This window comes from Dendroctonus ponderosae, unplaced genomic scaffold (assembly GCF_020466585.1).
Source record: "Dendroctonus ponderosae isolate FM_Combo_2020 unplaced genomic scaffold, Dpon_F_20191213v2 Dpon_F_20191213_10, whole genome shotgun sequence".
Taxonomy (NCBI): domain Eukaryota; kingdom Metazoa; phylum Arthropoda; class Insecta; order Coleoptera; family Curculionidae; genus Dendroctonus; species Dendroctonus ponderosae.
In genome coordinates this window covers 59,013-71,711 of record NW_026017111.1, presented here as the reverse complement: position 1 = coordinate 71,711, position 12,699 = coordinate 59,013, and the positions used below count along the sequence as shown (strand labels likewise).

Sequence of the window (12,699 nt, the reverse complement as noted above, 5' to 3'; positions counted from 1 at the left end):
CGGCTATTTTACGTGCGATTGTATATTTATACGATCTGATATTCACTATCAATTCATTCGTAAGTTCCATTAAAAAAAAACATTCAATGACCAATCAGGATCAGTAATACATGTCACAATGGCAGGCCTCAGAAGACCAGCCACCACATCTGAGAAGACTTGAATCTGCTTTGAGTGATCAAAATATAAAGAAAGTTTTGCGACGCCCTTCCAATGCTACACAAGTCGGTGTTTAGTCCCCTCCCCACGACCCCAACCAGCTAACTGGAGTGTCGCCCTTCCAGTGGGGAAAATCCGATAAAAAATATTAGATTGGATCATAGCGCCCTCTTGGTCTAGCGTGGTTAAGTAAAGCGCGATTTTTATCGACGCAATCTAAGAGGCACGCAACTTTAATGAATTGAGAAGGTCCCTCGATAACTGCCGCCAATTTGGAACCAAATGAATTTGTTTGGATTTGGATGCGTAATTTCCGACTGAAAACCGCTTTAAAGATACCTTAGATAAGAATGACGAATAGGCAGACAGTTCGATTCTGATTAAGTAGAAGAGCTTCATAGATGAGGCCGGCAGAGCCCGCGGACTCAGATCCACTTAATTTGAGCACATTTTCGCAATATGTGGACTAATCTTGCTCAGAAACGTCTAGACGATTATCGGATTTAGGTCTGTTAGACTATTTCCAGGATGAATATTTTACTCTATTGTTAGATGAAAAAAGCCTTTCCTCACAAAACTCGCGTAGAATTCTTAATGAAATGTAGGAAATGAGACGTTTTGATTTCTCTCAAACAAGAACTTTCACGATCATAGTTTCTAACAGGATTTTTGGAGCTTTTCCGCCGTCGTCGATCAAAATTTGGTTCTGAAGTTTCGCTAGCACGCATGTTTGACATCTTGACAGCTTTGTTTGACGACTCTGACCGCCTTAAAATCCAAAAAAAACCTACATTCCAACAACTATTGTTTCAAACATGCTTTAATTGTGACGTAGATAATGAACTCATAACATTATGGCACAAATGTTCCATTTGCACAGCGCAACAAATGTCATTTGAACAACAACATTGTTAACGTCAACGGCCGACCAATAAATTTTGTAGTGTGTAAGGATTGGAGGCTCCCATTTTCTGACTTTTCTATTTCCTTCCAGAAAAGGGAAGAAAGGAATACCTTGAAGATGTCACACGTTGTTCTTATACTGAACGGTGACCAGTAGCGTACTTAAGGGGTCGGCTACAAATTCAAAAAAGGCTATCAATCTATCATATAACTGAGTAATTGCAGTTGTATTGCGTCCAGTGGCGTGCCCCGCGAGTTTTTAGCAGGAGTCGCACTTTGGGTTTTAATTAACGATTAACGTACACATTTTCGATCTTCCCTTGTACGGAAGGCTAGGCTCGATTCCAGCTCACCTACTGCGGCTTTGATTCGGTTATTATTATGCCATCTATCTACGGATACCTAGGTATAGTAGATATAATTGGCTGGAAAAAACCTTCAGTGTTTATGTACATACAGAAGAAGGTATTGATATGGTTTTCGGTAAAAATCGCAAAATCCTGACTGTCACTGTGGCAGGAAATTTGTTGTGATTAGAGGTGGTTGCTATGGTAATTGTCCATGGGGAAAATACGGGATGGATGGGAAAAAAAGATTGGTGCTTGGTCGAGTTGAGACATCGGTACTGCTAACGCGCACCAATCCCAACACATAAATAAAAAATGGTAATTTGCAGATTGTGCGGCGACAACGGGCGAAATGAGGCCTATTTGTCCATAAAAGTAAAGGGAACATGTCCATCGAGGTCCGGGAAACTGAGCGGCTCCGCTGAAGAAGTGGTTTTGTGCCGCTTTTCAGTCCAATTCAGTTTTCATCCTAATAGCAAAGAGCAATGCCTAAGTTATTATCAATTACTGTGACTCAGCCGTTTGCCGGCCCGTCCACAATTCAAAACCATGCATAAAACATAGCGCTCTCTCTGTCTATTCCGGCATTCGGATCGATTGTTGGACGGGCCGGGGTCTGGTTAGGTTGGGTCGTTCGTTCTCCCTACTCTAATAAGTTTCTTGTCGCGTTGTCTTGCTCACACCCGCCACTGCCGCGTTGCTCCATCCCACTCACCTGACGTCATTAGTCCACAGCACACTGCTCGGCTACACTGTGCTGCTTTCACGGAAAGCTACAACACAAGCGACCCTCCAGTCTATTTCTCTCTGCAGTCGCCCAGTCGCGTATTGTAGCCGAGGGTCGGACAAACAAAGGCGACCAGGTCAATCGCTTCGATGGCCCGCTTCGCTAGTTACATATAACCATGGAATGGATAATTTCGAAACTTCTACTCTGTATTTCAAGCATAATAATGGAAATAAGATAATCAAAATTCGCGACCATTAATGCCTTTGGGTTCGACTTAAATGTCACTTGACGTGACAAGTTTTTTTTGCCCCCGTCTTCCACTAGCTGTCATTTGATGACAACCGATTTTTCGGATCGGATAAAGGGGATCGAGTTCAAATTAAAAGAATCGAATGCGTGCCGGTTGTTACTTCCGGCAGCGGAGACTTTGCGGATTAACTTCTACCAGTCCTGTCAACAAGTTTTCATAATTGCTGCTTATTATGGCGCCTAATCTACTGTTTTTTTCGACATATCACTGTCAACCATATTGTCAACTTGAATAATTGCGACAGTCACAATTTGACATCTGTCTCACAAAGCCGCTAAATGTTTCGGAATGTCAAAAACATGGATGCTTATCGCGATGTAAAATGAACGTTTAAAGCTAGTTAATGATGAATGCCATTTAAGTTTTTTTTTAGATGTTGCCTTCCATCAACAAAAGTCAATTTTTTACCGGACCACTGTCATCCAGATTGTGACACTGACTGTTTAATGGAAATCAACTAATTTACTGGAATAATTGCGACAAAGGAACAGAAATTGACGTTTGTCTCCTAAATGCTTATCGTGATGTAAAATGAACGTTAATGCTTGTAAATGATGATTTCGATTTTCCTTTTTAAAAGCCAGTTAAGTAAGCATCTTTCATATGTTAAATGCATGTTGTCTTCAAGCGCAAAAGCCAAAGTTTCCTCGGTCGACTAACGTACAATTGATGTTGTATGGCGGCTTTATTTTATTAAGGTTCACATCACCTTGTCAGTGTTGTGTTTGATATGAACTTTTTTTTCAAACATATTACTTAAAACATCTTAATCACCCTGTATAAATTGGATTTCTTTCAGTCAATAGAAGACTGGAAAATGTAGAAAGGACGTGATCAACAAAGTAGTTTATTGTATCGAAAAGTCTCAAAAAAACGCTTTAATTTATCAATTGGATCAAGTTAAATCGAACAAAATTCATTGGCTGACGTTAATAATATCGTTCTCAAAATGTCGCGAACATTTCATTTTATTGAGTCGAAAATGTCAAAGTTGTGTCACTATTTATTGCAATTGCGTCAAAGTCACAGTGACATGTCAGAAATCAACTGAAAATTGCTAGTTAAGAATCGCAAATCAACGAGTGGCCCAAATAAAAATTTGTGCAGCGATGACAGTGAGTGGTAACCGAAACGTTTTGAAGAATGTTGGCGGTGTTTCCCCATTTACATCCACCCAAAATCCCTCCCGTGATTGGGTGTAGAGCGCCAAAGAAAAGAAAAAAATAACAAATGTAAGTTTGTGTTCGGAAATTGGGACGAACGTTTGCCACACATATTTCAAAACCGTTATCGCGTCGCGCTAAGACGCTCCAAATGCGCGTCTTATCTTATTTGTACAATATTTTAAAAATACGCCCGTATCTCAGTGGACTTTTGCCATTGGGATTGAGTCACCCTGTACTATTTTCGCTGAGCGTTGCACGCATTCGGCCCAATCGCAACATGCTTTGGAACAGCGAACACGCTGCTATTGGCTGATTCAGTGAGCCGACCATGTAGAGACTGGCCTACTAGTCGAAATAATCTTCACGCAATGGAAGAAGATGAGGAATAGATGTCGTGGACTCGCTAAATAAATCCCTTGGGATCTTCTTCGGATGGGGGATTCCACAGGGAAAAACTGCGGGGCGGTTAAAAATACAAAAAAATGAAAATGGAGCTGAAACACACGAGGCGCTCGGATCGATGCGGCGGTATTTTTAGAATTCCACGTAGCGGTTTTGTTGAACAGGATGAACGAAGAGGGGCGATGCGATGGACGTTGTTGAGCGCACTGAAACTTGTTTGACGAATTTTTTCTTCGAAGAATCTCTTCATGGGCACCCTTTGCTTCCCATGCCTGGTAGCGCTCAGACGTTTTTTGAACGAAAGCAACGGTTTGAGTTTCAGAAAAACCACCCTTCAAATAGTTCTGCTGGATGTTAAATGTACCACATTGATTGGAGGATTATTTCGATCTTTTTTGTTTGTTTGCTCCTGCATTTGGAAGCGGTTAAATAGCGTTTGTATCTCGGAAATGTTACACCAACATCCAAAAGACGTCTGACTTTATTTTCCGCTTAAACAAACGTCCGCTGTGCGCTGCATACTTTTCTCTTTAGGATTTTTTAAATTAGGTAATCACAACTGCAACGAGTTTCCTTTCCAAACTGATCGATCACTTTCATCTTGTAGACAACTGAACATACACGTGTTCAAAATAATGTTTTTTTTTTAAATTTTTAGGCTCCTCACATGCAAGCAGTGGATCGAACAAAGTAAGTATTAAAACCTAGTTCAATCGGCCATCAGTGTTTTTTCTCTCCCGTCAACCAGATGCTTCACAGATGATCAACGTCAGAAAAATACCATGGTCGAACACTGAAGTGAACACTATTTTGCACTGAAAAATAAGCTATAATCCGTCACTGTCAAAACAGACTATATTTCCTGCTATACCTGATTTTCAATTAATTTTAACAATCTTCAATAGAACAAGGGGATATTTTTATGCCGCCGCTGATAAGAATTTGATCCTGACGTTTCGTTAGCACGCATGGCTAGCATCTTCAAAGGTGTGTTGGCTTCATTGTTCGAACATTCGAGCAAAAGCCTTGGTCATTTTATAAAACGGAAAAAAATCTACAACAAAACCTCCCTTTACTACTTTAATCTGTTTTATTTGCCAGCCTTCAATTGCGTTCGTAAAACGATACGAAGACCACATTTACGATTACTGGCGCTCCAATAGTGTATCAATCAAGATAACAACCGAAACCCAAAAATGCTCGATTCGGTTGTTATCTATGCCGACTATCAGATTTTAGGAAATGAAAACAAAACTTAATAATTTCACATTAATCTATGTACATAACACCAGGCCTTTACATGGTAATGTAAATTGTAAATACAGCTGAAGGAAAAAACGGTTCCCATCCCTGTTCTCCAGACTCTCTTTCATTCTAGAGCCACGTCGATCGCTACTTTTCCGCCCTTTTGTCACGTGCAGGCCAGCTCCTGTTTGGCAGTCTTCAAAGCTAAAACACATTTTAGAGTATTTATTTTTCATTCTTTCTCTGACTTTCTAAATGCCATCTAACCTTCCCTTTCTCGTCTCCGGAGCTTCTTCCTTCTTCGCTCTACGGTGGCCAGTTCCGCCTTGACGTCTGCATAAGTTTTGCGCAGCTCAGAGAGCTTCTGCTGCAGCACTGCGATTCTCTGGCTGCTGTCCAGGCTGGGGTCTAAAAGCAAACAGCGCTCAACCTCCAATTTCCACGCTCGTTTCTCATTAGAACTTACCAAATTCGACAAAGAAGTTGTATTTGGAAGGTCGTGGCGACCGTGCCGATCGATCGTACATGGACGTGGTACTTCCGGGCGTAGTACCGCCCGTGCCGCTTCCGGCCATGGAACTTTCCGAAGCGTCGTCGCTGTCGCTGTCGCGACGCTGCCGCGGCTTTCGGCCTCGTTTGCCTGTTAGCACCGCGACACCGGAACATCCGTCTTCAGAATTGCGCAACGACCGACGTCGTTTTCGGTGTACCATCGGCGGTCCGAACGAATCAGTCGCTTTCCTGGACGTTGATACGTCGCTGCCTGGTTGCGCATCTAAAACATCAGCCATCAACCATTCTGTCCAGCTGCTTACTTTGCTGCTACTGCTTACCTTCTTCGCAATAGTGGGAAACTTTCAAGCCGGCGCTTCTTCGCTGCTCTCCATAGCCTGGTTCGCCCTCATTCGACTTACTGTCGTTCGAATTAGGCGAAGCGGTACCATTTTCCCTAGAGGGAAACAAAGCGCGCTTGAAGCGGGTCGTTTTTTGGGTTATTTTCATGGACTCACCCTCTAGGCGACAGATTGCTGATGGTGCTCTCTGGGGTTGTGGGGGCCGAATTCTCAAGCGTGGCAGGCGCGTCCGCTCTGTTTCCGCGCTCTGCCGCGAACAGCAAAGGTGGCGGTTGGTGCTTTTTTGTTTCCAGCAATATCTTGCTGTTGCTTGAGCCTGGAGCGCTAGCAAATGGCATCTCGTGTACCTTAAAAAGAATTTAGACACTTAAATTAATGAAAAATAAGAGATATTGAAACAACATGGCGACTGAACGTGTTTCATACAGAAAACTCTTCAGTAATTTGTGAGTTTGACTTACCGATGACGTACTGGGGGCTTCACTGGGTCCAGGAAAATCTGGAACCGAAGCGGGACTCCTAGGCAGCACCTCCAGACAGAGCAAGTTTTGATCGTCCTCCTTCACCTCCAAAGGAGGCTCCGGTTTCTTTTCGGGGACTGGGTGCGCCTCGTCCTCTTCCCCCACCGCAACTTCCTCCTCCTCTTCAGGCACTTCTCGTGGCGAATCGAAACTGAAGTTCCGCTTCTCCTCCTCTGGGGGTTGGGATTGGGATTGGGACTCATCGGTCGTGGTGAGGGTTTTCTGCAAAGAAGACATGTTGCTGTCCGTGTTCTTGCACTCGATCAGCGGCTTGTTGTCGGAAGAATTGGTTTGCGAGTCGTCGTCGTCGTCGTCGTCGTCTTCATCTTCGGACCGGATCACCAGGTTCTCCGAGTCGCTGCTATCGCTGTCCGAATCTTCGACAATGGCCTTGCTGAGCGCCCCTCTATGGCGACGCGGCAGCGCGTCGGGCTTAACCCTGGGGTCCTCCTCCGGCTCGTCCTCGCTCTCTTTCACTTCGGAGGTGGACGGTCCGGCTTCGTCAGCATCCTGTTTCCACGCGCCAGGATTGGACAAAGTTGTACGAGTCTCCAGCTTCTCAATGGCGCTGATCTGAAGGGGCACCGCCGATTCTACTTTTGACCCCTTCGTCTCTATGTTGTTCTTGATGAAGTTGAATTTCTGCAGAATTGAGTCGGCGATTCGGGTGCCAGTTTTCACCGTCAGCTCCTTGCCAGTGTCGTCTAGCATTGGATTGAGAATCAACGGGGGCTTCGAAACGATGGACTCTAACAAAGAGCTGTCGGTTTCTTGAAGCGCTGGATCGATGGGCTTCTTAGGGGAATGAGGCTTTGAATCTGCCACTGGCCCGGGAGAAGGTGCAGATGGTGGCGGTGGCGCAGGCGCTTCGATAGGCTCCTATGGCGACGCACGTTGGAGATACTTTTTCAAATTTTAATTTCCTTACCTGATTGGGCGGTTCCGGAATAACGTCGTCCATCTCATGCACTCGGATTGATAATGAGGGCGCAATCACCGAAACGGCGGCCGACAGACTTAAAGCCGGAACAATGCTGCTGCTGCTAGTGGATGGATCTTCAAGAGTTTTCGGCGAACTGCTGGCTGCTAAGGGAATATCTATGAGAACGCTGCTGCTATCATCGTCTGTTGACGAGCTCTGATCAATCGCCCTTTGAATTTGAGCTTGAATCTCGTCGTCGTCACTGTTCGTCGTTTTTCCTGCAGTTCGCAAGTTCAACAGCTTAGCTACATCTACCGCATCTGGCTTGGTCACTCACCTTCATCGGTTTTGCTGCTGGCAAAGTCAGGAGTGTTTCTCTCATTGGGCGACTTGGAAAATGTCCCGGTGAACAAGTTGTAGACACCGCGGCTGTAGATCTGGGTTTGAGACTCGCAGTCCGACAGCTCCATGTCGCGGCTGTACTCATCCGACGTTTCTCCCGGCTCTTTGAACAGCTCAGCTGAGGTCTCAGCGAACAGAGCCTGCAAGTAGTGAGAGAATTTCGATTTGAATTTGTTCGACCTTTCTCCTAAAAAACCAACCACGGGCTTTTCAACAACCGGCTCCAATCCGGTCTTGCTCAAGTTGAAACTCGGCGACTCAATCAGCTTATCGAACGGGTCTTCATTGATGTCGCTCATAGCTATACCCTCCTCATCCATTATGTCTTCGTCTTCGTCCTCATCATCGGAAAGCATCATTTTCTTCGGAGCACGCGAGTACGTCCTGGGCTCTGGATGATCCAGTTTGTCGCTTTTGCCTGCAACTGGTTCATTTTGTTTACATTGCAATTAAAAATCCCCAGCCTTAACACTCACCAGGAGAGAGTGGGGAAAGTGCCCCAGTTCTTTTTCTAGGGGATTTGTCCTCCAATGGCTCGAATAACCGAGGCAGTCGCTTTTTCGACGTTTTATCATCGCCCAGCTTCGCTCTGGCTTCGAATTCAAACGGTTCCGGTTCCTTGAACTCGTAAATGTCTTCAGAGCTGCACGAAGGCTCTAAAGTGGCAGCCTTGGGCGACAGTTTCGGCGTTGGATCTTCCTCAACCTAATCAAACGCTCATTAGAGTTAATTGTTGTGGAAGTCGCGACTAGTGTCAAAATAACACCCCGGTGCATCTTTGCTCATAAACCATTATGTAGGGTTTTCCTTCAGTGAACTGCAAATCACGCGCTTGTGATTGAAAGCCCTACATTTAGTACCTTAACGTCGATCAGCTCCTCTTTAATCGATTGGACCTTGTCGAAACCCTCCTCAGACGGGACAGCGTCCTTGTCAGCGCCAGCCGCAGACGGAGGCTTAATTGCCTGCGAAATTCCCTTGAGCTCATTGCGAATTTCGTTCAAATCAAAGTCCCGTCCTCTCGGATGGCGCAGACTCTCCTCCTCCTCGTCGCTTTCACCTGCTGAGTACTTCTTGGCTTTCTTTCTGGACGGTTCGTCCTTGTTGCCGTCCTCCTTGCGCTTCTGCTGCCGTGACTGTAACCAACCCCAAGATAAGGATTGTTAGAGCAAAGAGAGAAAAACTCACCGTTGGTGTGGAACGCGATTGTCTCTTCCGGTACACTCTGAGGTCTGCGTCTTCGGTTTTGAGGCTGCCGCTTCGCGTTCTGGGCAGTTCTGCTTCGCTTTCGCAACTGTCGCTGTCCGATTCCGACGGGAGAAAGGCGTCCGTTTGACCAGAAATTCGCCGCTTCTTTGCCTCTGCAGCACAGACAAAGCTCGTGGAAACTTGTTGTTGGTAATCAAAATTTTGCTACCTTGTTTTGCCGCCAGACGACTCGAGCGCACTGTGCACGTGGCGGGGCTTTTCGACGTGCTGCTCGAAGAAGCTCCGCTCGATGGAGTGGTGGATCGGGGAGGCTTCTCCTCTCTGCTGGACACCGAAGTAAGGCGATTTCTCTTCGTTGATGGCAACTTGGGGAAAGATGCTGATGGACCGCCTGAAGAGCCCGGCTTTACATTGACTGGAGCTGGAACTTTGCTTCTTTTCGACTTTGCGCCAGAACTAAGGTTTTCAGCTACGCGACAAGCTGGAATCCATTCATCGTATCTGGTGAGGGACGAAACATGAATTACATAAGTATCCAGCTACTGTTTTACCCGTCTGAGGAAAAACCGTTGTTCTTGCCTGGTATTCCAGCCTGTGTAATGCACCAAGTAAATGGGCCCTGTTTGGTCCTTATCCATGTCCACCACTTTAGCTTCGTAGGTGACTTTGGACTCGTTAGTAGGTCCGTAGTAGACGATCAGTTTGTCCCCAATATTGGCTGTTTGGTGGGGTTCGATAAGGATCTCTGAAGCCTTCTTGATCTTTGGCTTCTTGTCCTTGTCTTGTACTCCCTGAAACTTAGCTAGTTTTTCACTGAATCAGACAGCTTATTCTCGGGTTACCTCCTCTTCTTTGATCCCTTTCTTCGGCGATTTGGGTAAACATTTTGCGGGCGATTCCTTGCTAGGTCTAGTGAGGGTGACTTCTTTCGGCACATCTTTCAGCTTGGACGCGGAGCTGGAGCTGCTGGAGGATTTAGAGCGTGTGAATTGCACCTTTTCCTCTTTCTTCGGATAGTCCTCAAACTTCTCCATCGGCATCTTGATTTTCTCGCCTTGCGGCGTTTTGATTTTCTTTTCCTTGGACACTTTGACGTCTTGCCGTTTGGAGCGCATCCCCGATGTGCTGGGCGTGTCTGAGAAGTCGCTGCCAGGATCGCGAGGTTCAGATTTCGGTTTTTTCGGCACGACATCCTTTTCCTTGGATTCGGACTTCTTTTTGGTTCGGATCTCCGGTAATGGGGTGCTCTTCCGTTCCACTAGCTTCTCGGGCATATCGTCTTCTCGTTCTGGCCTAGGGCTGCTCACTGGAATTTGATTTACTTGAGAAAAGGGCTCGATTTAGTTTTACAATAAGATCTTCTAATTCATGTTTAACAGATTAATCCACACTTACTCGGTGTCCTATCTTTGTCTCTAATCAAGCTTCTGCCTTTGTCCTTCTTGGTCGGGCGAGTGGGGTTCGACATTGTGACACCCAGTGTGCGAAAAAATCCCTCGTAGCTCAGTAGGCATTTTTTATACACTGACTTGACTTGATTGGAAACATTCTGGTTCACTGTGAGCTTCATTCTGGTCGCCACCGATTTCCACTTGTTTTGATTGGTCACACGATTGCAGCCGCCCATTTTATGCACCACTCGGAACAGACGATGCAGATCAATGTCCTTGCTGGATATCGTCGGTGTCTTGTTCAAAGGGGTTCCGGAATCGTCCATGTACTTGTACAGCTGAGCCACAAATCGGTCCTTTTCTTCGCTTTGTTCCTCGTCGGAAGTCTGAAAGTTCGCTGGTTCTATTTGATGAAATGAGCACTAAACTAGGCTTACGTCGCTTGCGTTGTCGTCGCTGTCGCTGTCCACTGACAGGTTGAAGAGCGAGCTTTTCTCCCAATGTAGCGGCAAATCGTTGCCGTTCAGGAATTTGTTCGCCTTCTGGATAGCTTCGGCAAGACCTGAGCTCTCGATGCGCTCACTTAGCTCCTTGTTAAACTCGCTGACCTCTTTTTTCGGAACTGTGTAGCTGTCAGAGGGAGGGAAATTAATTGCAAGTTCGTGCTTGTTGCCTTAAAGGCTTACTATCGATCATCCCGGAAAGATCTGATGAGAAACTCATCTTTGACGTTGATTTTCACAGTTGGTTGGGCAGAGGGGATGACAATCAAACCGGGGAACCACTTTTCCTTGCCGCGCTTCGTTTCGCCAGTTTCCACACTGACAACTCGGCCAATATCTTGCGTGTATCCCTCCAAATCTGGCTCGTTTTCCTCCTCAATTTCGTCATCACTGCTCTCGTCTCTACAAAATGATATGACTTACCTCAAAGACAAGAAACGGATTTGGAACAGTACTTAAGCAGCCGATTTCTCCTGCCTCTGCGGCCGCCCATTACAGGGATACCGAAGTGCTCTGGATGGGTTAGCGGGAGCTGGTCCAACGTTTCGCTCTCATTAAAATGTCTGCCGCTCTTCAGGCAAAGTGCAGTCCGTCTTAAGGTGGTGATGTCGCCGTCATCAAAAACTGCACACACAAACACACTCAACTCAACTGAGTAATACTCAAGAAACCGTCAAGTACTAACCAACTGTATATTGGCTGCAATCTTGTATTTTAGTGATAGTGGCCTCCACCAGTTCCTTATGATCGTTGTGCTTCACCAGAACCTGTTGCCCCACTCTCAGGGTGCCCTTTATTTCATTATCCGACACTGTGGCAGCTCCCAGCCCGCTTTTGAACGTCACCTAAGGAAAACCAGCACAATCAATACGGATGTTCCTGCTCCAGGCCTATGGTCTAACCTTGCATTTCACAATGCGGTCCACTTTGCTGACTTTGGCTTCGCAAAAGGCTCCCTTGTACTTGGCACTCACTGCTGTACCAACTGGTAAGTACGGAGGATCGTCAGCTTGCTGAAACAGTAAGAGGGCTCAAACAACTGCTCACGTAAGGGCATGTTTCCAGGGTATATAAACTTACCATTTTGGTTGTGAAGCAAAGATGCACAACTTTACTATCTAAGATCGCCGGTTCAATGTTGACTTAGAGTGGTACAAGCGAAGAGAACGTTAGGGGATGTGCGAATTAAAAGGAGGTCATGATTCTAGCACAATTTCACAAATAAACATCCAAAAATTCGGTGCACTGATGGTTGAGTTGTCGCTACATTGCTAAATAGCTAACTAGCAGCGGTATACTCATATGGTATTGTCTTAGATTAGTATTAAAAGCTGTGTTTATAAATTTTACGGTTGTGTTGTTGAAAAATTCGCTTGACAACATATGGCGTCTGTCAAAGGGCGACAGGTTAATGCACAGATCACAGACGGTATAGATTGGAAACTTACATTTACGTCTGCAGAATGCTATTTGTCGCTAATTTCAGCGGCTGCAATAAAAACTAAACTCTAATTTTCACTACTGACAGAAGAAATCTTCTTTATCGATTGGGTTCACATCAAAATTTAGCGGGGTATTTGATTTCAGTTTATGACCTCTGTGATTTCCGTTGAAGTTTCAATAACATTTCAAGCA

General features: G+C 45.5%; 2 protein-coding genes and 1 long non-coding RNA gene across 5 annotated transcripts in view; 2 read left to right on the top strand and 1 right to left on the bottom strand.

Moving 5' to 3' along the window:
- Nucleotides 1–12,699, top strand: part of LOC109537240 (glucose dehydrogenase [FAD, quinone]) — a 386,158-nt gene that overhangs the window by 337,198 nt on the left and 36,261 nt on the right. The gene's annotated exons all lie outside the window — the stretch shown is intronic.
- LOC109537225 lies at nt 3,466–5,098 on the top strand. Its single transcript, XR_002171906.2, has 3 exons — nt 3,466–3,681; nt 4,676–4,707; nt 4,766–5,098. It is a non-coding gene; the product is annotated as an uncharacterized LOC109537225 (long non-coding RNA).
- Nucleotides 5,273–12,459, bottom strand: LOC109537222 (AT-rich interactive domain-containing protein 4B). Of its 3 annotated transcripts, none has more exons than XM_019903841.2 (22): nt 12,145–12,459; nt 11,967–12,077; nt 11,750–11,909; nt 11,520–11,688; nt 11,248–11,466; nt 10,999–11,191; nt 10,566–10,947; nt 10,013–10,491; nt 9,750–9,961; nt 9,379–9,671; nt 9,150–9,322; nt 8,822–9,097; nt 8,438–8,666; nt 8,162–8,385; nt 7,897–8,101; nt 7,566–7,837; nt 6,578–7,516; nt 6,273–6,463; nt 6,096–6,211; nt 5,729–6,037; nt 5,530–5,670; nt 5,273–5,466 (listed from the first exon to the last, which is right to left on the bottom strand). In XM_019903841.2, the coding sequence occupies exons 1-22, from the start codon at nt 12,145–12,147 to the stop codon at nt 5,429–5,431; spliced, it is 5,334 nt and encodes a 1,777-aa protein (XP_019759400.2). In that variant the 5' UTR covers nt 12,148–12,459; the 3' UTR covers nt 5,273–5,428. The 3 variants fall into 3 exon arrangements, with proteins under 3 accessions (XP_019759400.2, XP_019759401.2, XP_019759402.2); XM_019903842.2 differs by having other exon boundaries at nt 8,162–8,379; XM_019903843.2 differs by having other exon boundaries at nt 10,013–10,476.